Consider the following 26,338-nt stretch of genomic DNA (forward strand, 5'->3'; position numbering starts at 1 on the left):
TAAGCGCACGTTCCCCAGCTGGAGGCTACCTGGATGATGTCCAAAAACACGGTCTCTGACCATCCCTGGTGTGGATGAGTGAGTCAGGTCTAGCCATCAATCCCCGGTGAAGGCATGAGTTCTCTTAGGGAAAGTGGGAAACCTGAGGGGTCTGGTTAGCAGGTCCATTGGTAGGTGTGAGTTGAGCATCTACTCTGTGCATGTGGCGGATATGAGTATAGTCGCAGTCTGATTGGGCACACGGGACAATGCGTGTAAACAGTTCCATCACCCACCGAAAAACCATTGCCATCGAGTCGATTCTGACTCATAGCGACCCTATAGGACAGAGTAGGACTGCCTCATAGGGTTTGCAAGGAGCGGCTGGTGGATTTGAACTGCTGACCTTTTGGTTAGCAGTCAAATGCTTAACCACTGCACCACCAGGTCTCCAGTCCCATTAACAGGACACAGTAATTGTCCAGTATTGTGTTGTCACTTAAGACCTTTCCCAAGGCAGAGCAGCCAGAAGTGCCGGCGCTGGTGGACAGGAAGTGTTTGCAATTTAGAGAGTGTGTCACTGGGGCATGGGCTGGTCCAGACAGGCTTCCCTGCAGAGTTGAAACTGAACTTGGGGGATGAGAGGTTCAGGGCCTTCTGGTTAAGGCTGCTGTCCTGGTCCCAGAGGGTAGTGTCGGGTACTGTCATCAGCCGCCTTGGCCGTGGCATCTTGGAGGGCAGCAGAGAAGACTTTGGAATCCCCAGTCAGGAATCCCTGGCAAGTTCGGGCCTCCCCACGGAGCTCTGACCTCTCTCCTCATGCAGGTGGACGCTACATCGAGGTGTTCAGGGAAAAGAGCGTCCCCATGGCCAAGGGGCCCCTTAAGAATAGCACCAAGCCCTGGCAGGGCCGGACACTTGGGGAGAATGAGGAGGAGGAGGACCTGGCCGACTCCGGGAGGCTGTTTGTGAGAAACCTGCCCTACGCCAGCACCGAGGACGACCTGGAGAAGCTTTTCTCCAAATACGGTAGGCGCCTGGGCTCCAGGCCCACTGCACCCTGACGGCCCCATGGATATGAGGTCAGGTGCCAGACTCAGACGCCCGGGGGTCAAGTCCCAGTTGGCCTGCCATGAGCTCTTGGCCTTGGGCAAATTGTCTCAGTTTTCTCATCTATAAAATAGGCCTAACTACCCCTGAGCTGCTGTGAGGAGTCAGTGACATGATGTATTCAGGGGTTAGCAGGGCATACAATGCAAGGTAACGTTATAGGTATCTTTTGCTGTTTGAACTCTTCCTCTCCAAACTCAGACTCAGAGCGATCTGGATAAGTTTTTTTTAGATTCCCTTGCTGTCTGAACTCTCACTACTCAGTATTTGAAATTCAGTCACCGTGTAGATATGAATAAAACAGTGCCCCTCGGTATTCAGACTCTGGGCTAAGGTCTTGCTGTCCAAACCGAACGTCCTAATAGATTTGACAGTGACGGTTATTTTTTATTATTGTTAGTTCTCAGGACGAGAATTGAAGGCCTGGAGTGCAGTGTGGTCGCACAAGCCTGGATTCATTTGTAGGGTTACATTTGTTGAAGGGAAGGAAATTAGGGTTCAAATGAGGGTGAGGTCTTGATGCTTTTGAGGTCCCCTGCAGTGTCTCCCACTTTTGTTCTTGTGGCAGGCTGTGGGTTGTGGAGGACCACAGAGGTTTGTTCAGTGCCTGGCGTGAACAATTAGTGTAACATCTGAGCCTGGGTCCACTGCTGCCTTGCCTTGCCGGCTCCTTCCACACAGGCTGGTGCCCTGGCTTACCTAGCAGGGACAGGAGAGGGTGTCGTTGACAGACTGAAATTGTCCGTTTGGGAAGACAGAGACCAAGAAGTGGTCATAGTCACACTCTGGAGTTGAAAGTTGAAACACAGATTGAGAAATGATGTGCTATAATTTGAGAAGAATAACATTACAGTAAACACATGCATTAACCATGTACCAAGCACTGTTCAAATTATGAACACATTTAACCCTTCCCACTGCCCTGTGAGTTAGGTACTCTCACTATGCCGTTTCACAGCTAGGAAGACTGAGGCGCATGGAGGCCAAGTCCTTTGCCCAAGGCCGCACATGTAGCAGGTGGTGGAGCCAGGGTTCAGCCCAGGTGCCTCGACTCCACTCCACCTCTGCTCTTAGGATAGACACGTATACGACTGTGAAAGGACACCCCTGACCTTTGAGGGTGGCCTCGCAGCAGGCATAGGCGGTGGCTGGCTCAGAGCAGTAGTTTGATGCTCTTACCATTTAAAACCAATTGCTTTATTTGTGCCCAGCACCGTTCTCCCCCAGAACTCAGGCCCGGCCCTGGCCCTCAGGAGACTGACACTTGTCCTGTCCTCAGGCCCCCTGTCTGAGCTCCATTACCCCATCGACAGCCTGACCAAGAAGCCCAAGGGCTTTGCCTTCATCACCTTCATGTTCCCCGAGCACGCAGTGAAGGCCTACGCCGAGGTGGACGGGCAGGTGTTCCAGGTGAGTGCTGGCTGTGTGTGTGTGTGTGTGTGTGTGTGTGTGTGTGACACAGAGAGAGAGAGACCGTGTTTCAGGTCTAAGAATACTTGCAGTGATGGCGTGCCAAGCCACCACCTCACAGGAGCTCCTAGCACCTGAGCTCTGTGCGGGCAGGGGTCAGGTCTGTCCCATTCAGTGATCTGTCTCTGGCACCTAGAACAATATTTCAAACAATACTTGTCAAGTGAGTAAATATGCTGTCCGTCTCCAGAAACATCACCTTGAAAGAGGAGTAAAGACAAAAGAAATTTTGATGTGGTCGTATTAAAATGGCCACAATAGGATGTAAGAAACTCTTCTCCTTCTTTCCAGTAGCCCCAAGTTATGTGCTGAGCAAACGTCCTCTGATCCCCAGGCTGCCTCTTTGCTCTGTTTCCTCTTTTCTGTTCATCCGCTCCTGATTTATTATCTCCTGGGGTTGCCAGGCCAGACCCAGCCCCTGCTGGCCTGTAGCTCACCCTGGTTCACACGTGCAGGGGCGGGCAGGCACAGGTTAGGGGGCAAGGAGAGGGCTGCCCACGTTAGGTGTAAACTGATCGAAGCGTTGTTTGTGAGGCTGTGTCAGACGGCCGTATCACAATGTCAGGTCCCCGTGTCCTGTGGCCAGGCCCCCACTTGGGACTGAAGTGACCACATGGTCATGCTACCTGATGCCCCATCTTCTCTGTGCCCCGTGGCCAGGCCCCTGTTCTGGGCTGAGGGCAGCCATGTGATCGTTCTACCTGACTCCCTGTCCTCCCTGTAGTCAGGCCCCCACTCGGGGCTGAGTGACCAAGTGGTCATAGCTACCTGATGCCCTGTCTTCTCTGTACCCCATGTCCAGGCCCCTGTTTTGGGCTGAGGTAACCGTGTGGTCCTTGTCCTCCAATCAGGGTTTCAGCACTGAGTCCGACTCAGATGAGGAGACTGATGTCCTGGGACAGGAGGTAGAAGCACCTACCCTGCCCACTTGAGGGTAGGCCTTTAGTTTATCCCCTTCCTCTTGTCCTCCTCCAGGGCAGGATGCTCCATGTGTTACCATCCACAATCAAGAAGGAAGCCAGCGAGGATGCTGACGCCCCGGGTTCATCGTCCTATAAGAAAAGAAAGGAGCTCAAGGACAAAGCCAACAGCTCCAGGTCCTTGTCATCTGTTCATGATCTCTGAGGCCCTGACCCTACCCTTTCCAAGCTGCCTGGCTTCTCTGACTCCTCATGGGTTTGCTTCTCACCCACAACTTTGCTGAGCCTCAGTTTCCTCATCTGCAAAATGGGAAGAATGATAGTGCCTCACCTTTGAGTGGTTATAAGGACTAAACGAGTTAATATATGCAAAGGGCTTAGTCCCTGGCACAAAGTAAGTGCTTGACAGATGTTTGTCGTTAGCTGCCGTCAAGTCGGCCCTGACTCATGGAGACCCCATGCACAACAGGACGAAGCGTTGTCCAGTCTTTCATCATCCCCATGATGGGACAATGTTTTGTGATCCATAGGGTTTTCACTGGCTGAACTTGGAAGTAGATCACTAGGCCTTTCTTTCTAGTCCTTCTTAGTCTGGAAGTTCTGGAAGATGGGGCATTGGTGGTTCAGTGATAAAATTCTTGCTTCCCATGCGGGAGACCTGGGTTTGCTTAATGGCCAGTGTACCTCATGTGCAACCACCACCCATCCATCAGCGGAGGCTTGCGTGTCACTGTGACAAATGTCAGGGGCCATTAATACTATAATGACTGTCATTGTCTTCAGTCCCTGTGTACTTAGCTCATGACAGGTATGTTGGAGGGAGGAGGCGGCTTTCAGTGCTGAGAAAGGTCTGCCTATGAGCCCATTTCTCCAAGGTTTTAGTTCTGAAAAAGTGTTCCCCTCACTCAGTGTGGTCTGACCTCCCGTTCTGCTTCTGCTCTCAGCTCACACAACTGGAACGTGCTGTTCATGGGGCCAAACGCCGTGGCTGACGTCATCGCCCAGAAGTACAACGCCACCAAGAGCCAAGTGTTTGACCACGTGAGTAAGAGTCCATCCGATCCTCCCAGCGTTGGGCCAAGCTCCAAGGACAGAAAGAACCAGCACAAAGACAGTTAGGGGGAGGTGGGGTGCGGGTTTTCTATCCTGGGATGAGTCTTCCATGAGTTCCGGGCCCCTTGTGCCAAAGTCATGGGTGTCTTCTTGGCCTTCCCAGAGGGCCCTTGGAGTGGGAGGAGGCATCCTCCCAGCCCTCCTCCCTGGAATCCTCCCAGTCCACCTTCCAGTCCGGCTTCTCATTGCGTGGAGCCACACCAGAGAACATGAGTGATGCTTGTATCGACGGGTAACAGTCTTTGCACTCAGGTGTCCTGGGCACTGTGCCAGGGGCTTCACGAGCATTAGTGCGTGTCACTTGTCACAGCAGTCCTATAAAGTAGGTACTCTTACTATCCCCGTTTTCCAGATTAAGAAACCGAGCCTGGGGACATAAAGTAACCTGCCTAGGGTCACATACCTGGAAAGAGTTGGAGTCGGCCAACCCCAGTACCCTTACTCTGAACCATCACACACCTCTCCAAGAGGCGCCAGCCCTTCTGCTCCCAGTTCTTGTTCTACCACCGTTTCTTTGGCCCCTGAGACTCTGTGGAGAATCACTGGTCTCTGTCCTCCTCCCCCAGAAAAAATCAGTCACCCTCAAGTTAATTCTGACTCATAACGATCCCGTGTGTATCAGAGTAGAACTGTACTCTGTGGGGTTTTTGCTGGTTATTCAGAAGTAGGTCACCAGGCCTTTCTTCCGAGGCACCTCTGGGTGGGCTCAAACCTCCAACCTTTTGGCTAGCAGCTGAGCTTCCCATCTGTGTGGGTGAGCGGGGGCATTGAAGAGTCCGTCTTCATCCAAGCCTCCTCAGGCTGCTGTGAAAAGGGAGGGCAGATTGCCGACAGCCGACAGGGTCCCTTGCTGTCCTCCCCCTACAGGAAACCAAGGGCAGTGTGGCCGTGCGCATGGCCCTGGGGGAGACCCAGCTCGTCCAAGACGTGCGACGCTTCCTCATCGACAATGGGGTCTGTCTGGACTCCTTCAGCCAGGTGGGTGTTCCCTGCCCATCTTAGCGAGCCACCAGGCACCCGTGACCATCCCCAGTCAGGGCAGATGCTGATGAGCTTGAGGACCTGGCCTTTCAGGGCTTATTATGATTCACTTTTAAATCATCTCTAAAGAAAGCAAGAGTGTCATGGGCTCAGACCATGGCCTCTCTAACCTAGGATTCTGTCATTCAGGGACCATGTGTTACCTATGGTTCCCCACACAGAGGAGGAGTAGACATCCCATTGCTCCCACTCTCCCCTACCAATAACTTACCAAGAGCACCTGTTGTCTGTTTGGGGAATTTAACCTTTCTGGAGTCTAGCAGTTCATTCAGAGTTCAGCACCTCCACATGCTTAATCTCCACCAGTAGTAGTCCTTAGAACTGTGGATGACTAAGTTCTTCGAGGGTCTGGGAGAGCGGCTGATACTTTCCGTCTCATTTTACAGACTAGGACACTGAGGCCCAGAGAGGGGAAGTGACTTGTCCAAGGTCAGACCGTGAGTCTGTGGCAGGAGGTTGGACTAAAACTCAGGGCTTCTGACCCTCAGACCAGCTCTTCATGAGCTTTACTGGACCTTAGATTTTCATGTTAAAATGGATAGGTGAATAAATGGATGGGTGGGTGGATGGATGGATGGATGGTTTGATGAATAGAGAGTTGGATGGATGGATGGTGTGATGGATAGAGGGTTGGATGTATGGTTAGGTGGTTGGATGAATGGAGAGGTGGATGGATGGATAGATGGGTGAATGGTTGGTTGGGTGGATGGATGGATGATTGGTTGTGTGGAGGGATTAAACAAATATACTAATAGCTAACATTTATTAGGACTTGATAAAGTAAGTCTTCTAAGTTCTTTGTTTTATTAACTCATTTCACTTAACAACCCCATGAGATCAGCACTACTGTGATGCCATTATACAGAAGAGATCAAAAACCAAGAGGTGAAGTCACTTGCTCTAGATCACAGTTAGTGATGGAGAGCTGGTTTTGAACACAGGCTGTTATTCAAATGTCCTTCATTATTGCACTCTACATTACACCTAAAGACCCCACCTGATGCCCAGCCCTTCACACTTGCAGACTGCTTCCACCCTACTCACCTTATTTGATCTTCAGAGCAACTCTATGAGGCTATAGGTTGGACATTACCATTAATTCATTTTGCAGATGAGAAAACTGGGTCCCAGAGAGGGAAAGCCATTCGTATCTGAGTTGAGACTCAAGTCCAGATGGTCCATATGCCTGGAATTTTTCCATTATGTTTTAGTGGCTCTTTTACACTCCCTCCAACAATTTTTTTTTTTTTCCGAAAAATAACTGGTAGCATTTACAGAATGCTTCTACTACACGTACTTTGCTTGTGTTAACCTGTTTACTTAAATCCTTCCCTGGAGTGATCCTATGGAATAGGTGCTGTGTTTTTCTGTTACAGACAAGGGAGCCGAGGCACAGAAAAGTTATGTACTTTTCTCAAGGTCACGTATCTATTGTCAGAGACAAGGATTCAAGATGGTTGGTTTGATGGATGGGTGCATGAATAGATGGTTGGATGAATAGATGGTTGGATAAATGTATGGTTGATTCGTTGGATGGATAGATGGATAGATGGTGGGTTAATGGATGGGTGGATGAATGGGTAGATGAATAGATGGTTAGATAAATGGGTGATTGGTTAGTTGGATGGATAGATAGTTGGATGGATGGATGAATAGTTAGATAAATGGGTGGATGGTTGGTTGGCTGGATGGATAAATAGCTGGGTGGATGGATGGGTGGGTGAGTGGATGAAAAGATGGTTGGATAGATGGGCGGTTGGTTGGTTGGATGGATGGATAAATGGATGAGTGGATGGATGGATGGTGGATAGATGGGTAGGTGGGTGATAGACTGGATGGAGGGTAGATGGATGGATGGATGGTTCAATGGATGGTTGGATGGATGGATTAAACATACTGGTAGCTAACATTTATCAGGACTTATCAAAGCAAATAGTTCACTGGGCTTTGCAGAAAACACTGGCAGGAAGCGACAAGGGGAAGGGAAGGAAGCTAGCACAGGGTATGCTGTTAAGCTAGTTAGCAAAGTGGGCAACTGATGCTTAGTCTAGGGGGAAACTTGTAAAACTCCACCTCAGAATTCTCTCACCCAAATGGCAAGGATGCACCCATTCCCAAGAGTCATGGGGTGAGGGCTGCCCCACAGAATGTCAGTTTCGTGGCCTGCAAGTGGCAGCAGGCGGACCGCAGTTCCAGGAAAAGCCCTCAGCACCAAGATGCAGACTGTGGCCACTGACAGTCTGGGCCGGAGCACCCTGAGAGGTCCAGTGAGGGTATGGTCAGGCACTGATTAAGTCGACCACTGCTTCAGAGTGGAGAGGGTGGGATTTGACCCCGGGGTCCTGCTCCGGAGCCCACGCCTTAGCCACTCCACCAAGCTGCCCTTGCTTCCTGCAGTGGCATGTCAGAGAGGGCAGGTCCTCCTGCGTCGGCTTCCAAAGGGCCTAGGTTCCTGAACTCCCAAATGGGGCATCTTGTCTGGAGACAACCACAGACCAGGGCTGCGTCCTGTGTCGCGGCCAGGGCCCTCCTTCTGTCATCTGTGCACATTCATTTCCTTCCCACAGGCCGCAGCAGAACGAAGTAAGACTGTGATGCTGGTGAAGAACCTCCCAGCCGGCACCCTGGCGGCCGAGCTGCAGGAGACATTCGGCCGTTTCGGCAGCCTGGGCCGTGTGCTGCTGCCGGACGGTGGCATCACCGCCATCGTGGAGTTCCTGGAGCCTTTGGAGGCCCGCAAGGCCTTCCGACACCTGGCCTATTCCAAGGTAGGGCTGCCCTGAGCCTCAGAGCCTGTCTGTAAAAGGACCAGCAAGACCTAGTCAAGGGAGAAGATTAGATGAGCCAACACATCAACAGTTCTTAGCATAAGCCTTGGGCAGGGTAGTGCTGTCAGAAACCACCCGTCTGTCTCATGACTGTGAGTGTTGCCCCTGCTGCTCCCGTCGCCACCCTGCGAACCACTCTGGGTGGAAGGAACGTGAGAGGGATGCTTCAAACCATCCTGCCGGGAGAGGGCTGCCTCCTCATCTGACCCTGGCTGCTTGGCTTTCTTTTCCCCTGTGAATTTGCACCATCACCCTTGGTGCTCTTGATGCCTTGTACCTCTGATAAGCAGGACGTCAGTTCTGCAGGTAGAGCTCCCTCCTGTTTCTTGGTAAACAAACTATTCAGTGGTTTACTAATTTGCTGTGGTGGCATAACAAACTGGGCGGCTTAGAACAACAGCAATTTCTTCTCTCACGTCCGAAATCAGAGTGTTGCCAGGGCCGTGCCCCCCTGAAGGCTCTAGGGGAGGACGCTTCTTTGCCTGTCCCAGCTCCTGCTGGCTCCATCCGTCCTTGGCTTGTGGCTGCATCACTGCAGTCCCTGCCTCTGTCTTCACGTGGCCTTCTCTTCTCTTCTCTCTTCCTGTCTCTCCTCGGCGTGTCTCTTACAAGGACACTTGTCATTGGGTTTAGGGCCACCCACATAATCCAGGATTGATCTCATCTTGGGATATTTAACTGACATCTGCAAAGACCTTTTCCAAATAAGGTCCCATTCCCAGGTTCTGGGCATTAGAACATAGACATATCTTTTTGGGGGCCACCTTCAACCCACTACAAGGAGCTTCTATTTATCAGACCCTTCAGTGCTCTGCAGACCATGGCCCCTAGCCATCCACTGATGTTAGTATCCGTGTCCCTGTCTGGCAGATGGGGCAGTGATGTCATATCCTCTCAGCCCCATTAATCGTCCCCAGCTCGGAGCTCTGTGCCCAGGACTCTCTGGAAGCCAGTCAGTGCCTGAGCCAGTACAGTAGTTCTCTGTGTGGGGACCCCATGAATCAGATTTGGTACCCACCATCCCGTCAGCAGAGTGTGGATGCCATCCTTCTGCTGCACTTTTGGGAGGAAATTCCTGTCGCCAGAGGCTCTCAGCAGAGTGTAACAACAGGCACAGCACCCATTTGAAAGCACCTACTGGGCAACACCTTCTGTTTGTGTTGAACAGCTTCTGTTTCCCTGACTGTTCCTAACCACGTTATTGCCATGCCCACTTTGCAGATGAGGAAACTGAGGCCCAGAGAGGGGCAGGCTGTCACCCGAGGTCACACAGCTAAAAAGTGCTGCAGCCAACTCTGGAAGCCAGTCAGTCTTACTCCAAAGTGTGTGCTTGAATGTGGTATGAAACTGTGAAAGGTTCAGAAAGGATATGTGTTGACAAGTCTCCCTCCTCCCCATCCTGCAGCTACCCAGGTGCCTTCCCATAAGGCAGCTGTTACCAACATCTAGTTTATTCTTTAAAGTGCGTGCACACACGCGTGTATACGTGTTGCTGTTGGGTGCCAATTCCAACTCATAGCAACCCCATGTGACAGAGTAGAACTGCCTCATAGGGTTTTCTCAGCTGCAGTCTTTATGGAAGCAGATCATCAGGTCTTTCTCCTGCAGAGCCACCGAGTGGATTCGAACTGCCAACCTTTCGGTTAGCAGCCAAGTGCTTAACTGTTGTGCCAGCAGAGCTCCTTGCATAAGAGTGCGTCAATACGGAGAGAAAGCCTGTTCTCGTAGCCACCGTCCTACGCTTCCTCCAGGAGAGCTGTCCTTTATCAGGGGCTCTTATCTCCCATCATCTCACTCCCCATTTCATGCTGATGAAACACAATGAGGGCCTTGAAGCTGCCCTATGTGCAATGACAACAGAGACGTGGCCTCTTCCTGGGCCCCGAGATGCAGAAAGGCTCCCAAGTGTTGTTTCAGGATTAGGCAGCATGGAGGGTTCTAGGCCCTGCTCCTCCTCCTTCCAGCTCTGTCCCCTGGATGAGTCACCCATACTCTCTGACCCTCAGAATCTTCATCTTTTAAGTGGGACCAAGTCCCTCCCCAGCCTCAGGCTGTGCTGGGGCCTGTGATGAGGACTCACACGCCAGTTCCCCTGTCTCTGCAGTTTCACCACGTCCCCCTGTATCTGGAATGGGCTCCAATGGGTGTCTTCTCCAGCTCAGACCCGCAGAAAAGAGAACCCAGGGATGCAGCAGTGGATACGGACAAGGCGGACCCAGAAACCGGTAAGAGCTGCGTCTGAGCTTGGAATGTCGGGGGGCAGAGCGGGCGAGGCGAGGCAGGAGGGCGAGGGCCTGCACGGAATTGTCTATAGGTGTTTGGCTTGAAGTTCTTCATCCTGTAGAGCAGTGAGGCTCAGACTCTTGGATTTTATAGGTATGTAAAATTTTAAAAAATAGAGCATAAAAATTAGGATTGCAACATGGGGTAGCTGACTTTTTAGTTTATCAGTTAAAGGTACTAATAAAAACAAAACTAGAATCTGTTAATGGAGCCCTGGTGGCATAGTGGTTAAGAGCTCAGCTGCTAACCGAGAGGTCGGCAGTTCAAATCCACCAGCCACTGTTTGGAAACACTATGGGCCAGTTCTTCTCTGTCCTATAGGGTTGCTGAGTCGAAACTGACTCAGTGGTACCTAACAACAACAACAACAACAAAATCTGTTAATAGGGCTTCAGACCAGACCCAAAAACCAAACCCACTTCCATTGAGTTGATTCCGACTCATAGCGACCCATAAGGTTTCCAATGCCATAAATCTCTATGGAAGCAGACTGCCATGTCTTTCTCCCATGGAGCTGCTGGTGGTTTCAAACCACTGACGTTTCAGTTAGCAGTCATTTACTTTAACCATCGTGCCACCAGAACAAGTGGTTTCGTATGTCGTTTCATATACTGACCAGGATGCTTTGTGGTTTAGGGGTGGCTTTTTTAGAGTCCTTGGAACGGCACAGCGCCTTCTGGTGTCCATTGACTGAAAAGATAGTAAGGAATGGGAAGCATGGGCCCTAGGGCCAGACAGGGCCACCCCCACCCCTTTGTTAATGTTTCACAGTTCGGGTAGGGGGGGTACTATTGACATTTGGGCAACTCTTCCTTGTTCCTTGTTCTAGATTGTTCTGCAGATTACGGGACATTTAGCGTCCCTGGCCCCCACTCATTGAATGTCAGGTGTGGCCCCAGTCTTTGGTATTCTCAGATGCCTCCTGGAGGTGTTGCCATCCCCAATTGAGAACCTCTTAGCCTGGGGACCATGACCATGTCTTAGAATCAAAGACTTTTAAGAAAGTTGAAAAGGACCACGGAGGTCATTTTACCCAGACTTTTAAGATTCTGCCCACCAGTAATATCCCCCACTTGCCCCCAACTGGGTTACTAGTTGTTTAGTTAATTAAATAAGAATTACCAAAAACAAGGCAGATAATAATCATTCCCCCATCTGCCATCTCCATTGATCTCATAAAAGAAAGGGTGTTTTATTAAAAAGAAGAAGAAAAAAAGCTGGGAATCAAGGAGCAAAATTCTCAGATTAAAGAACAGTCCTTTCAATTGGAGAGAATTCTCGGTATGGAAACCTCCCTAGTTTGTCCACATTTCTCATTTCATTGAGATGATTAAACCTTCAGGACCAGCCTCGTTGGTACAAGGCATTTGGGGACTACTGATCTGGAGAATTGTCCCAACTGGAGTGCAAACTGCATCAGTCTCTTTGCGCTTTGGGGATTCAAAAACAATCCCTAGTTCTTGGGGTTAACAAATGTTGGTATAAAACCCTTCAGAAGTCCCTCACCAGGCCCCTGTCTATGAGTTAGTTTTGTCTGCAGGTTGGATTAGGGTTCCCTTCACACCCTATGTCTGTTCCCATCAAAAATAATTCTCTTTATGTAGTCATGCTTTCTTCTTAACTGGCTACCCCCCTGAAATCATCCCCGACCTTGGTCGTCACTGCATTAACTACCCCTGAATCTGAGTAGTAACTTTTTAGCCAATAGCCAGTCCACCTTTAAAGCACGAAGCTCTGCCAGGATTGAGGGGCCCTGAGGACACGGCAGGCCCTGAAAACAAACCCAATCCAAAAAACCAGACCAGTCGCCAATGAGTCATTTCAGACTCATGGTGACCCCATGTGCATGGAGCAGAACTACTCCATAGGGCTTTCCAGGTTGTGTCATTTCGGAAGCAGATCACCAGGCCTTTCTTCCAGAGCACCTCTGTGTGGACTCGAACTGCCAGCCTTTCAGTGAGCAGGTGAACGCTTAACCATTTGCACCACACAGGGACCTGAAAGCAAACGCAGTGCAGTTCTCCAGCCTGCTGTGGGCCTTCCCAAGGTGACTGCTTTGAGATGGCCGTGCTCATGTGCCTGGTGACCTCGTCCTTTCACTCTGTTCTTCTGTGACATTGGTTGCGTTGTATATTTATTCTGTCTATTCATTTGTGTCTTTTGTGTTTAATATCTGTCTCCTTTGGTAGACTGCGAACCGCAAGGGCAAAGAATGGGGCTGTCTTGTTTACCGCTTTGTGCCTAGCACCCCGGGAGACACCTGGCAAAGAGTAGATGCTCCGTGAATATGTGTGGAGGGAGGGAGTGAATTAATGAAGAATGGATTCTGTGTCGCTCTCTCTACCTTTGAGAGGTCAGGGCTGGGCCTTACTTGTCTGACTGTCAAGCTTCTGGCACATAGTAACCAGTAAACCAGTTGCTGTTGAGTTAACTCTGAGTCATGGTGAACCCATGGGTGTCAGGGTAGAGCTACGCTCCATAGGGTTTTCAATGACTGGTTTTTCACAAGCAGATTGCCAGGCCTTTCTTCCGAGGTGTCTCTGAGTGGACTCAAACCCCTAGCCTTTCATTTAGCAGCTGAGTGTGTTAACTGTACCACCCAGGGAACTCCCAGCACATAATAGGTGCTTAGTATGTTTGGAGGTTAGTTTTCCATTGTTAGCCCAGCCTCAGAACACGAGCAGTGGTGATAACAACAGTATCAACCACAGTAATAGTAGCAGCTCTCATTTATGGGCATTTATTTATACCTACCCCCTCCCCTTACTGTTTGTCTCGTTTCAAACGCTTATTACAGCTGGTGTTGCGTTATGAGCAATTCCTGTCTGTCTGTCCCCCTCACTAGAATGTCCATTGCGTGGCAGAGACCTTATCTCACTTGCTCACTGCTGTATCCCCTGCACCCAGGGAGCACCTGGCGCCTCATAGGAGCCCAGTGAGTGCATTCTGAGTGAATCCAAGGGTCAGAGCGTCATTTTCCGTGCCCAGCCCTGTGCTGCACACTTTGCATTTCTTGTAACATAAGGTCTAGAGCTCCTGGGGAAATTGCCGAGTGACTCCTGGGAAGCGGCCCTTGTTATACTCGCCTAGCTCTGACTGGGCAAGCTACCTCCTTATCTCTTAAGGCTTTGAGGAGGATATAGTGAGTTGGGTGTGTAAATCACTATTCAACCAAAAAAAAAAAAGTTGTTGTTGAGTCGATTCCACCTGGTGGCAACTCCACCTGTGCAGAGTAGAGCGATTGTCAGCCCTTTCTTTTGAGGCATCTCTGGGTGTGTTCAGCAGCCAGCTTTTGGGCTAGTTAAGCGTTTAACCATTTGCACTGCCCGGGGACTCTGGATCACTGTGACACTAATGCTTTTGTTAATTCAGCACCATAAGCCAGAGTGGGTGGTTTCTAACTGAGCTCCAGCTTCATGCCAGACACTGAGCTGGGGTGACCAAGACGAGTTCCACCCAGACCCTCCTCCCCATGAGCTCCGTACTAGTGGGGGAAACAGCTGAGGTGTCACAGGCAGTAATAAAAGTGGCCCCAGGGTGTAGAATGTTGTGGAGCACAGAGAGAGGGGCTTCTTGGGGTTAAAGCATGTTCCCACTCCACCCCCAATACCCTTGGTTCCCTAGGCCCCAGGTTCCCTTCTCACCTTCTCAGCCCCACGTGTTTCTCGAAAGCCCCTACATCTCAGAGGGGCCAGCTTGTGACTCAACACAAAGGCGGCCTCAGGGCCAGAAGGAGTGGCCCAGTGGCCAGCCCAGGTTGGGATCTGGAAGCTGTCTGTGCTCCTTTCAGGCCCTGCTGAGCCCCACGCTGGGTGAATTCCCTCAGAGCCCACCTCAAGGTCCCCTTGGTGCCCTTACTGGTCCTTCTCTTCCACACCTTGGTGCCCCATGTGGCTCCATTTCACCTGCTTCCCACCCTGTCCTCTTCGCATTGTTCCTGCTTCCCTGGATCTGACTCCCCATCACTGGGATGAGCAGGCTCCGGGTCTCCTGCGAGGGAGGGAGGGGGGGAGGAGGGAGGAAGCGAAGGAGAGAATGAAGGGAGAGTGGACTTAGCTTTTTGTCACCCCACCCCCTTCCTTTCTGGAAAGCTCTCCTGTTCTCTGCACCGTCTCAAGGGAAGGGGACAGCGTGTTTTATCTCCCCACAACCAAGACCCTCACCTCCAGATAAAGGGCTCCAAATAGGGGGAGGTCCTGGAAAGCTGCTTGCAACTGATAACAGTCTTTGCTGTCAGCCTCCGCACCGTGAGCTGGTGGAGAGGAGGGTGCCGCGGGAAATTCTGTGGCCTGATTATAATAAAGCCCCGTGCGGGCTCTGCCATGCGGCTCTGCGTGACTGGATTTGATTATGCGAACCACAGATGGAAGCGCCTTCTCCCCTGCTCCCCCACCTCCTTCCATTGCACCTTGCTTTAAACGCCCCCACCCGCCCCCGGCGCAGCCCAGCTTCCTTTCTTACTTCCTTCTTTTTCTGCTTCCTGATGGTTCTGTTGGCGAACATCTGTGTGAGTTTCACAACACCTTGTTTTTCTCTCTAGATTTTCTTTGGTCTCCCCTTGTGGGGCTGGGAGCAGAGGTGCTTTATCCAGTGCCCTCGGTCCCATCACCTTGACGCACCTGGGTTCCGCCCCTCCCTGAACGCAGGTGTGGGCACAGCAGGGCCTGGCCTGGCCCCACGGGGAGCGGCAGCTCTTTCCAAGGAGCCACGTCCTTGTCTGGGTGTAGCAGGAACATGGTTGCCGGGGTGCTCAGACTCAGAGGTGCGGGGCCGGCTATTCTCAGGAGCCTGCACAAGGCAGCCCTCTGTAGGGAGAAGCTAGAACAGAGCTGTGGGCTCCCTGCTCTGGCTTGTCTTATCTCTCCTTGCCGCAGGATTAGGGATTTGTGACCGTTTGCCCTGGGTTTCTCATCCAGCCTGGCTGGGCCGTGTGGGCAGGAGGGGTGATGTTAGGAATAATAACACTGTTACTTACCAGAGGCTCGTACCAGTGGTTGTGAAGATGGCATGGGACATGGCAGCATTTCATTCTGTTATACTTAAGGTCGCCATGAGTCAAAGCCAACTCCAAGGCAGCTAACAACAACACCCCTGGCCCAGGCGCGGTGCTAGCAGATATCTGTGAAGTTATTCTCAGACTCAGCCTTGCACCTCGGCACTATTATTATCGTCCCCTTTTTAGATGGAAAGAAGGAAGCAGAGAGAGGGTGACTTGTCCATCGAGCCCCGTTTGTCAGCAGGTCTCTCTCAGTACTGTGGCGCCCTCGCCCTGCGAGTTCTTTCAGCTTCCCAGGGGGGCTCACAGGTACAGGGAGGTGAGGGAAAGAACAGATGTCTCTGGAGGCAGCCAGGGCCTGTGCTCCTGGAGGAAGCAAGATGTTCCTCCCACCTGGCTGTGCTGCCCCGCTTGGAGTGTTGGTTGGTTTATTAGAAGTGGGAGGAGCCAGGCCAGCCAGAACTCCCAGCTAATAGTCTTGGGCCCCCAAGTCTGGCACAAGGCCCCTCAGTCCCCTCACTCATTCTTCCTGGGCTGGGGTTCAGGTGACTGACTCACCAGAGCAGGGGTTCATCTGTTCCTGGGGTGCTGGCCAACAGTACCTCAGCTCCAACACTAAACCCAAACGTCATGGTGGGGTTGAGTCTGGTCTCCCCGCAGCTGTGTCTTTGTGAGGCTTCTTGGAACCATCTGGATTGCAGGCCCCTGGCCAGAGGATGGAGCCCTGGTGGTGGTTAAGAGCTCGGCTGCTAACTAAAAGGTCAGCAGTTCAAATCCACCAGCTGCTCCTTGGAAAGCCTATGGGGCAGTTCTGCTCTGTCCTATAGGGTCGCTATGAGTTGGAATCAACAGCAACGTGTTGGTTTGGTTTGGTTTAGTCTCTGGTGAACCTCTCACCAACTGAAGATGGTTGAGACTTAGGGTTCCAGTGCAGCTGCCCACCGAGACTTCCCTGGGTGCCCATTTTGTGTCATGTGGTTCTGTGGTCATTAAGCAGATAGTATAGTTAAGGCCAAGTCCCTGGGTGGTGTGGACAGTTACAAGGCTGCTGTCTGAAAGGCTGACAGAAAGGCCTGGTGATCTAGTTTTGAAAACTCAGCCATTGAAAACTGTATGGAGCACAGTTCTACTCTGACTCACGTAGGGTCTCCAGGAGTCAGAGTCAACTGGACTGCAGCTGGTTTTTACTGGTATAGTTAAGGCGTCCACCAAAGTGCCTGGCACATCGTAGGGGTGGTCCAGTGGGGTCGCCTCCTTTCTTTTTTCATCTCCAGAATGCTGAATGCCAGAGAGAGCCAGTGGATGGAAATACCGTTCCCCCTGAAGGTCATATTTATGCTTTCCATTGAAGTTCTCATTCAGGACCTGATCTTAACTGCTTTGCATAGCTTTTCTTCCCAGTCATTAGTAATACTTTGTCCACCCCCCTTTGCTTTGAAAGTTGGGTTTTGAGTACAAATGGCCACACCATGGAGTCCCTTGTTGGGGAAATTGTGTTCCTGTCTTAGTGGGGGAGGGGCCTTTATGTCGATTTTTCCTTTTTGTCCTGTGGGAGTCTGTGGTCACCCCCAAGGGAGAGCCAGGGGTGCAAGGCCGCATGTTCAACTGATGTTCAAGAGACAGCATTATCACTGTAGCTCAAAAGGGCTTCAAAGGGTTGTTTTATGACAAAGCAGTTGAAGCTTAACTAGGACTTGAAAGCATCAGGCCTGTATCAGAAAGGGCAGGGGAACGACTTTGTTGCCTGGCGTTGAGAGTCACTGGGTTGGACTGCAACCTTAAGAAGCCCCTTTGGGTCATACGTACATTTGAACTGTTTGAGTGAAGGTGTGTGATGCCAACGGTTAATGCACTTGGAGGTTTGAGTCTACCCAGAGTTGCCTCGGAAGAAGGGCCTGGCAATTTACTTCCGAAAAATCAGCCCTTGAAAGCCCTAAGGAGCACAGTTCTACTCTGGTACACATGGGGTCTCCAAGAGTCAGTAGTTGAGTCAAAGACAACTGGTTACTGGTGTGTGGGAGAAGTGATTGTCTCCATCCACCCTGTGGTCAGGACCGCCCCTGGGACCTCTAAAAGCTGCTTCCTGGGGCCTCTGCTGGCTGGGGTGCGCAGGGTTTAACTCCTCAAGGATGGAGGTGGCCAACTGCTCAGACGTGAGGAGTCTGAAGACTGCTCTGAAGAATTGCTGAGACAGGTTTTTATTTCCTGTGGGAGACAGACATAACTTCAGAGGCTTTCTCTCCGGAGGGGGGTTTGTGCCCAGACTCTGGTCATGTGACTTGGGGAAGTTGTGGGAGGAACCAGATTGAATATATTTCCTCACAGCAGGGCTTCTCAGGTCATGGCATCGCCTGCCCACAACCTGCAAGGCTTCCGGCATCCTGGGATGAGGTCCAAACTCTTAGCAGGGTTGGCCTGTTCAGCCCCTGAGAACCCGCCCATCTCAGCTCTGCCCCCTCCGCCCTGGCTCCCTGCACTCCAGCCCCCGCTGCCCTGCATAACTCACAGCTTCACATTTGCTCTTCCCTCTCCCTAAAATGCTGTTCCTTCAGGTAGTAATGGTACAAAGGGGTAGATCTGACAGGAGAAAGCTCCAACCACCTATAATCCTATTCTCCAGAAATAGCCGGAAGGAAATGTATAACGTGGTCCTGATTATCTCTTCTCACGTGTGTCTGAGTGCACATGTGTTTCTTATAAATTATGTGTACAGAATGCAATTAGAATTATAGCGTACATTAAGTACTGTATCTTAATTTTGTATCTCGTAAGCATCATCATTAAACATTGTTTGGGAACATCATTTTTAATGGCTACATTATTCCGCCTTTGTCACTTTCCTAACCTTCTGCTCTGAGTATCTAGCACTGTTGTTGTTGTATTTTTCACTGTTATACGTAACTTGAATTTAATACTTTGTGTATAGATAAAACCACACTGTCTTATGTATATACGCCATGAACTGCTCCATGGTATACTGGGGATTTTAATGGATGTAATAGCTCTTAGATTCAAGGGGTATTGGGAACGATCTAAGTTTTGCTCTCGATTTGTAGCCTTTGAAAAGTTTTAAGTTATTTCTTCTTTTAGCTTGAAAGTTCACTAAGTGCTAGGGGGCTTTTTTATTTGTTTTTTGTTTTTTTCCAGGAAAAATAACATATTTTGCTTAGAGTCATGGTTTGATGAAACAGTTCACGTAGTACTTATTTTGGAGTTCCAGTTATTGTGGTTTCGTCCAATTTAAGGCTGTTTCATATCCCTTCCCCTTTAAAACAGAGGTGGCACAGGACAGCTTCTCTCTCTCTCTCTCTCTCTCTCTGTGTGTGTGTCTCTGTCTCTCTCTCTCTCTGTCTGTCTCTCCAGAATTCCTGAAACCCAGCACAAGTTGAGAACTGCAGTATCCTTTTCCGATGCTGCTGACAGAGGTGGGACCCCCTTGGTCTAGCAGGTTCTGTGCTTTAGGCCCTGGGACTTAGGCGGATGGTTGTTGTTAGCTGCTGAGTTGGCTCCAACTCACGGCAACATGCTGCACAGCAGAACGCAAGGTTCCTGGGTCCTGCGCCATCTTCACGATCGTTGGTATGTTGGAGTCCGTTTTCGGGGATCAGACATCATCTAATGGATTTGTTTTTTTGTTGGGGGGGCGCTCTAGTACCAGACAGTGAGACCCCGGAAGTTGAAAAGCCAGCAGCCGGGGGAGAAGATGACTCTTCGGCAAAGATGGAAGAAGAGGAGGAGGAGGAGGAAGAAGAGAGCCTTCCAGGGTGCACTCTTTTTATTAAAAATCTCAACTTCGACACAACAGAGGCAACACTGAAGGACGTGAGTGATGTGTCAGCTGGGAGGAAGGGCTGGGGTGTGGGATGGGACACCTCGTATTCACTGCCTTTATTCTGCCTTTAAACATGACCTAGAAGGTGACTCAATATCACACGTAGTTTAACAATGACCAGCAGACACCTCCTTCACGTCTGTACAGTTGACCCCTCAACCAGAGACCTGAGCAGCAGCAAGACCAGCCTGGGGGGCAGGAAGGGGGCGCATCAGCATGTCTGGCGAAGCATGGGAACTGGAAAAAGCTATAGGCAGTGTTAGGATTCTATATTTACAGAACACATCCCCCAAATTGTATCCGTGATGGAAACGCCCCAAAAGCGAATGTCATCAAGTCCTCCCGGCTAGAGGGGACATGTAGGAGACACGTTGGTGCGTGTGTCTCCAGGAGCCCTAGGTGGGTGAGATTTCTCCATTTATGGGAAGAGGGCACGGGGAGTAGGTGTTTGGTAAGAGCCAAAGGAGTAGGGGCTGAGGCTTCTAGAGAGAATTGGGCCTCCACTTCTGCTCCCACCGTGTGCTGCAGGGGTCCATGGGCATAGAGGATTGGGGTCTGCAAGCTCCCACACTGTGGGACTTCCCTATGGGGGAGACTCTTCATTTCTGTAAGCGGGGATTTGCAAAGAATAAAACACTGCACCGACTTCTTTGAATGAGTGAATGAATGAGTGAGTGAGTAGTGAGCAAATGGATGGTAGCAGGTTGACAGCCATGAGCTGCCTCTGGGAAGAAAAGTGGACATAAGGATTGAGCTCTAAGATTCTGTAGATGGGTTCAGGAGGGAAGACAGTGTCCTCTGAACCGTGGAGTCAAGAACGCGGTGTGATGGGAAGGCGCCCAGCGTGTATCTGGAGGAAAAGATTGGGGTGGGGGTGAGGCACGAGGTCAGAGCTGCCACTCTGAGACCACCCTGGCTAAGGCCCTGTGGCGTGACTGCCTCTTTGCCAGCCAGCACGGCAGCAGACGTAACCTGGCCAGACACAGCAGCATTGTCACGAGGGAAGATTCTCTTCATTGAGCAACTGGAAGTCCAGCCTTCGCCTTTCCTTTGGCTCCTTCCTGAATCAGTTTGTGTTGTGTTTTTAAACAGAGGCACACGCTAGTAGTGTCCAAAGGGTGTATAGCTTTGAATATGTCAAACCAGCCAGCAGGTTTTCCCCCAACACACCCTGGTGTGCTGGCTCTCTGGGTCTGAAATGGGCACATCATGATCAGGAGTCATTGTTTCCCGGGAGCCCAACCGTCAGCCTAAGAGCATCCTCCAAATTAAACAATTCTGGAGCTGGAAGGTACAGCCAAAATTATCTACGCCAGTTTCTTCATACTGCAGGAGTGGGGACCGAGCTTCAGAGAGGCCAGTTCACTTTCCTGAGGCCACACAGCTGCTACAGGCACTCTCTAGAAGCTCTAGAGAGTAGAGCATTGGTGAGGGATCAGAGTGCTGGGCTCGGTTCCTGGCTTCACTCCTTGCTAACGTCATGACGTTGGGCCAGACCTTTATCCATTCTGTGCCTCATTTTCTCCCTTTGTAAATGGGGGTGTTAATAGCACCTACTCTTAGACTCTTGAAGATTCAATTAGGAGGAATGAGATAATAATCCCAGTGAAGCATCTGACACAGTGCCTGGCATATAAGAGGAGGCCCTTGGTGGCACAGATGGTTAAATGCTCGACTACTAGCCGAACTGTTGGCAGTTCAGACTCACCCAGAGGCACCTCAGGAGACAGACCTGATGATCTGCTTCTGAAAGGTCATAGCCTTGAAAACCCTGTGGAGCACGGTTCTACTCTGCACGCACGGGGTCGCCATGAGTTGGAATGAGCTCGGTAGCATCTTCCAACAACACTGGCGTATAAGAGCCCTGTAAACGCTGCTGCTTCTAGTGTTGATTTAGTATTCGCCAGTGTTTGTGTATCAGCGTCTTCCTCAGGAGTCTCCTGCCCCCCTGGTTCCTCTTCCTGCCCTCCTCCAGGCCTTGTCTGTGGTTCTGAAAACAGCAGCGAACAAGACAGACACAGGTTCTGCCCTGGGCAGAGGGAGAAAGAACTGGGAACATGGAGTAGGTGTTTGGAAGAAAGGCCTGGCAATCTGCTACTGAAAGGTCACAGCCTTGAAAACCTTATAGAGCAGTTCTACTCTGCACGCAGAGGTCACCTTGAGTCAGAATTGACTGGATGGCAACGAGTATGGGTGCTTTTGTTACTCTTGTTCACCAGGAAGTTGGAATTGAGTTTGGGACACCAGGAAAGAAAGCTGAGTACCAAGTCAATGGTGTGAAGGTTGAGTTGCAGGGGGGTTCAGGAAAGGAAGTAATCCCTGAAGTCAAGGAGTGACTTTGGAATTTTTTATTTAAATTATTTTTGCATTAGGTGCAGGGGGCAGTGAGAAGGGTCAGGATAGGGGGTCAGAAAATTCTGTATTTTCAAATTTACACCTGGCTTCACTATTGGAAACCCTGGTGGCATAGCGGTTAAGAGCTCCGCTGTTAACCAAAAGGTAAGCAGTTTGAATCCACCAGCTGCTCCTTGGAAACCATATGGGACAGTTCTTCTCTGCCCTATAGGGTCTCTATGGGTCGGAATCAACTCGATGGCAGCAAGTTTGGTTTTTTTTTTTTTCCCTGTCGCGTGATCCTTAGTAAATCTCTCGACTCTTCTGTGCCCTCATTTCTTCCTCTATAACTGGAGCAAGAAGCCAGCCCACTTGTTGCTACAGGGAACTCTAAAGGACCGACCAAGTTTCTTAAAGTAGGCCATCATCCAGTGCTTTGAAATTGTTTGGGGACCCCGAGGTGGTATAGCAAATCTGGGGGCCACAGGGTCTGACCAGGGCCCTTACCTGCGTGGTGGTTAAGAGCCTGGGCTCTGGAGCCTGAATGCAACCTCAGAGGGTGGCTGTGAGGACTGAATGAGGTAATGCAGGGAAGGGGCTTAGGGCAGGCCCGGTCCTCAGCGAGCACAGCCCCTGTGGTAGATGTGCTTCTATTCCTGCCTCTGTGTGCCTGTGGTCAGATGCACGGCCTCTGTCTTTCAAGATGTGGCCACACAGGTGGCAGGATTAGCCTGGAAATGCTGCTGACACGTGTTGACCTTCTTTTCCAGGTGTTTTCCAAAGTGGGAATGGTGAAGAGCTGCTCGATTTCCAAAAAGAAGAACAAAGCAGGTAATTGTCTCTGAAACCTAAGCCAGAAAGCACAGATTCCGAGAGAAACCATATAGCTTTGGATCACTGTGGGGAGCGGTGACTCTCGCTTGTTTATTTCAAAGGTTCTCTTTTTTTAAAAAAATAATTTATTTTTGTGATTGAGAATACACACAGCAGAACGTACACTAGTTCAACAATTTCTACAGATACCAGTCAGTGACATTGATTACATTCTTCAGGCTGTGCGGCCATTCTCACCCTCCTTTTTTTCCGAGTTGTTCGAAGGTCATCTTTTGTTGTTGAAGCAGCAGCACCCCGAAACTCCCGTGTGGCTTGTCTGAAAGGGCCCTTCTGCGTCCCTGGAGACCCTTGACTGTCAGGAGAAGCAGCCATGCATGTCAGGTTCTTCTGAGTCTCTGCATGTCTTTGCCACCTTAGCCCATCAGAGGTGGCTTCAGAGCAGGGCGATTTAGTGGGTAGGCAGGCTTGACACTGTTGGGCGCTTCTCTGCCCTGGCTTCCTGAAGACAGTGGAAAGGGGATAAGTCTGTGTGTTTTCACAGCCATGCAGCCCCTGTCCCGAGCCCTTTGTAGGGATGCTCCATGGGTCAGCCCTTCGCTGTATCCTGAGCTCCTCCTAGGTACACAGTGCTGTGTGGCCCAGAGGTTTAACCCATTGCCATTGAGTTGATTCCAACTCATAGCCACCCTATAGGACAGAGTAGAACTGCCCCATAGGGTTTCCAAGGCTGTGATCTTTACGGAAGCAGATTGCCGCGTCTTTCTCCCACGGAGCCGCTGGTGTGTTAGAACCACTGACCTTTCAGTTGGCAGCCAAATGTTTAACCACTACACCACTAGGGCTCCTTGCCGAGAGTTCTACTGCTCAGTTACTCCTCAGACAGTTCTGGGGGCCGCCAGGTGGAGAACACTGTATTGGTTACCCAGGACTGAAGAAGACACAGTCCGCGCTCACAAAATGCTCAGTCTAGTTGGAGAGACAAATAAGATGGTGGTTATGGGACAGTGCTGAGCGGTGTCCTGGTGGTTCAGGAGCACAGCACAGGAGTCTCCAGGCCAGACTGGGGCTTGAAGGACAGCAGGGACTGTGCACGGGAAGGAGGCAGGAGCGGGCTGCAGAGACCAGCCTGGCTGAGCGACGAGTATGTGGAGGCAGGAGAAGCACCTGGGAAAGTAGGCAGGTTCCAAATCAAAGTGGTATGTATGTCAGGCTGAAGAGTTAGGGCTTTTTTCCAAGAGGTGGCAGGGAGCCATGGAGGGTTTTAAGCAGGTGTGTGACATAGGAGTGATGGAGTGCTTGTTCTCCCTGGGTGGTGCAAATGGTTTGCGCTCAACTACGAACCAAACAGTGGCGGTTCAAACTCACCCGGAGGTGCCTTAGAAGAAAGGCCTGGCGATCTGCTACTGAAAGGTCACAGCCTTGAAAACCCTATGGAGCAGTTCTGCTCTGCACACAAGGGGTTGCCATGAGTTGGAACTGACTCGATGGCAATGGATTAGGTTTTTGTTGTTGCTCTTGTTTGCCAGGAGCTTTGAATTGCGTGTGGGACACGAGAAAAGGCAGCTAAGTACCGAGTCCCTGATAGGAAGGATGAGCTGCAGGAGGCTCAGGAGGGAAGTAATCCTTGAAGTCTAGGGGTGAGTAAGGCTGGGCAGAGTTGGCGCCCAGGCCAGTGGGCTGAGGTGTCACCAGCGCCAGCCGGGCCTGGCCCTGTGGGAGTAGGGTCACTCTGCAATCAGACACCCTGTGGAGCCAGGGGGCACTCTGACAACTGCTTTAAAAAGAGTGATCTGATGTCTTAGTGTAGTGAGCAACTCTTAAAGCACACACCCTGGTGTTCCGGGGCCTCCCTTGGCGAGCCCTGCTCCCTGAGCTTATCCACCCCCGGCGGGGGGAATCTAGACGGCACCTGTGTCAGGTGGCAGCAGAGCAGAGCGAGCACTCCGCTCGGGGCTTTGAAGAGGTGTGTGTAATGAAGATGTGGGCTGAGCTCAGGGCACCTGTGGGGAATGCCGTGCAGCAGGGCCTGCAGGTGGAACCCCAGTCGCCCTGCTGAGCCCAGAGGCGCCTGGGAGGGAACGTGCGAGTGGAGCGGGCTGAGGACTGGAGCTGCGGGAGGAGGGCTGCCAGCCAGAACAGAAGGTACAGTTCTCACACATTCACTGCTAGAACCATGCCAAAGGGAGTGGGGGGGAATGGAAGGAATCAGGACCCCAGCCTCTCTCTCCTGCACCCGCCAGTCTCAGATCTGAGCTTCCCATTGGCTAAACCCAGCAGGAAACCAGAGGGCAGTGCTCTGCGGGGGGCCGCCTCCAGGACATAGAAGGGCAGAGAGTGCCACTGACTGGGGAGGTGAACTTAACTCTCTTACAGTGGCCTCTTATGCAGTCTGCATGCATGTTTCAATATCATACACAGACACCACCCCCACCAGCTCACAACCTTGAGCCCAATACAAGCTTTCTAATTAGCAGCTGAACAACAAACACTTAAAGTCACCACAGGGTGGCGCTGCCCGTCAACCAACAGTTCTGTTTGAACCTGCCTCCCTTGGCCAACAGAACCACGTTTGAGCAGTTAATGGAATTTCTTCCGCATTTGGCCCTCATTGTTTTATAGCACTGGGTTGTGAATGGGAATGCAAGCAAGCAGGTAGTGGTAAGAGCCCCAGGTCTCACAGTTAGTACATAGGGGGCAAAGGGGGAACCACTAAGAGCGTCAGAGGTGGAGAGTCTTTTGAACCCGTTAGACTTAAGCCAGTCCTCTGCAAGTTCAACTGTGAAAAAAATACAGAATAAAAATAACAAATTTGTATGAAATGCAGGGCAGAAGGGGGAGATGCAGCAAATTCTGTGTCAAAAAAGGCAAAATGTAATTGTCGTTGTTAGCTGCCGTCGAGTTGGCCCCGACTCATTGCAATCCCGGGCACAATGGAACGAGTTCCTGTGCCGTCACCATAATCAGCTGAAGATCAAACATAGGGTTTTCGCTGGCTGAGTTTTGGGAGTAGATCACCAGGCCTTTCTTCCTAGTCTGTTCTGGTCTGGAAGCTCTGCTGAAACCTGTTCAGCATTATAGCAACACGCAAACCTCCCACCGACAGATGGGAGGGCGGCTGCACGTGAAGTGCACTGGCTGGGAATCTTGCACACGAGGGCGGGAGTTCTTCCAGTGAACCACCGCTGCCTCGTGAGGTGTAATCAGAGATCTTACAGGTTTTAGTTCCTGTGAAAGGACTCCTCTCCCCCTCCCCCACCAATTATTTTTGTTTACACGCACGCACGCACGCACGCACGCACGCACACAGACATATCGGAAGTTAGGAACCAAACGTTTACAATAAAATTTGGAAATGTTCCTTGCTACCTGAACTCTCGCTATTCACTACCTAGAAGCAGGAAACCAGGTAGGTTCGAATAATGCAGTAGCCCTCCCTCTCGAACTTTCTGTCTGAAACTCAGGAACCGACCGTAATTGGATGGCCAGCGATACTCATGAAGAGTTGGTCTTTGGGTGTTTGACTTCTATGCATATATTCATGTTACGCATTATATGTGGAAGCAGGGACTACCTACGTAGAGGTTTGGATGCTTGTCAT

At 51.0% G+C, this 26,338-nt stretch overlaps 1 protein-coding gene across 1 annotated transcript in view; it reads left to right on the plus strand.

The window, feature by feature from the left end:
- Positions 1-26,338, plus strand: part of RBM19 (RNA binding motif protein 19) — a 149,188-nt gene that overhangs the window by 10,985 nt on the left and 111,865 nt on the right. Inside the window, 9 exon segments of the mRNA XM_012556310.2 lie at positions 805-1,008; positions 2,369-2,499; positions 3,535-3,656; positions 4,424-4,520; positions 5,460-5,570; positions 8,201-8,401; positions 10,566-10,686; positions 19,393-19,562; positions 22,677-22,737. Coding sequence (XP_012411764.2) covers positions 805-1,008; positions 2,369-2,499; positions 3,535-3,656; positions 4,424-4,520; positions 5,460-5,570; positions 8,201-8,401; positions 10,566-10,686; positions 19,393-19,562; positions 22,677-22,737 — 1,218 coding nt within the window.

This window comes from Trichechus manatus, unplaced genomic scaffold (genome assembly GCF_000243295.1).
Source record: "Trichechus manatus latirostris isolate Lorelei unplaced genomic scaffold, TriManLat1.0 scaffold00061, whole genome shotgun sequence".
In the NCBI taxonomy this organism is placed as follows: domain Eukaryota; kingdom Metazoa; phylum Chordata; class Mammalia; order Sirenia; family Trichechidae; genus Trichechus; species Trichechus manatus.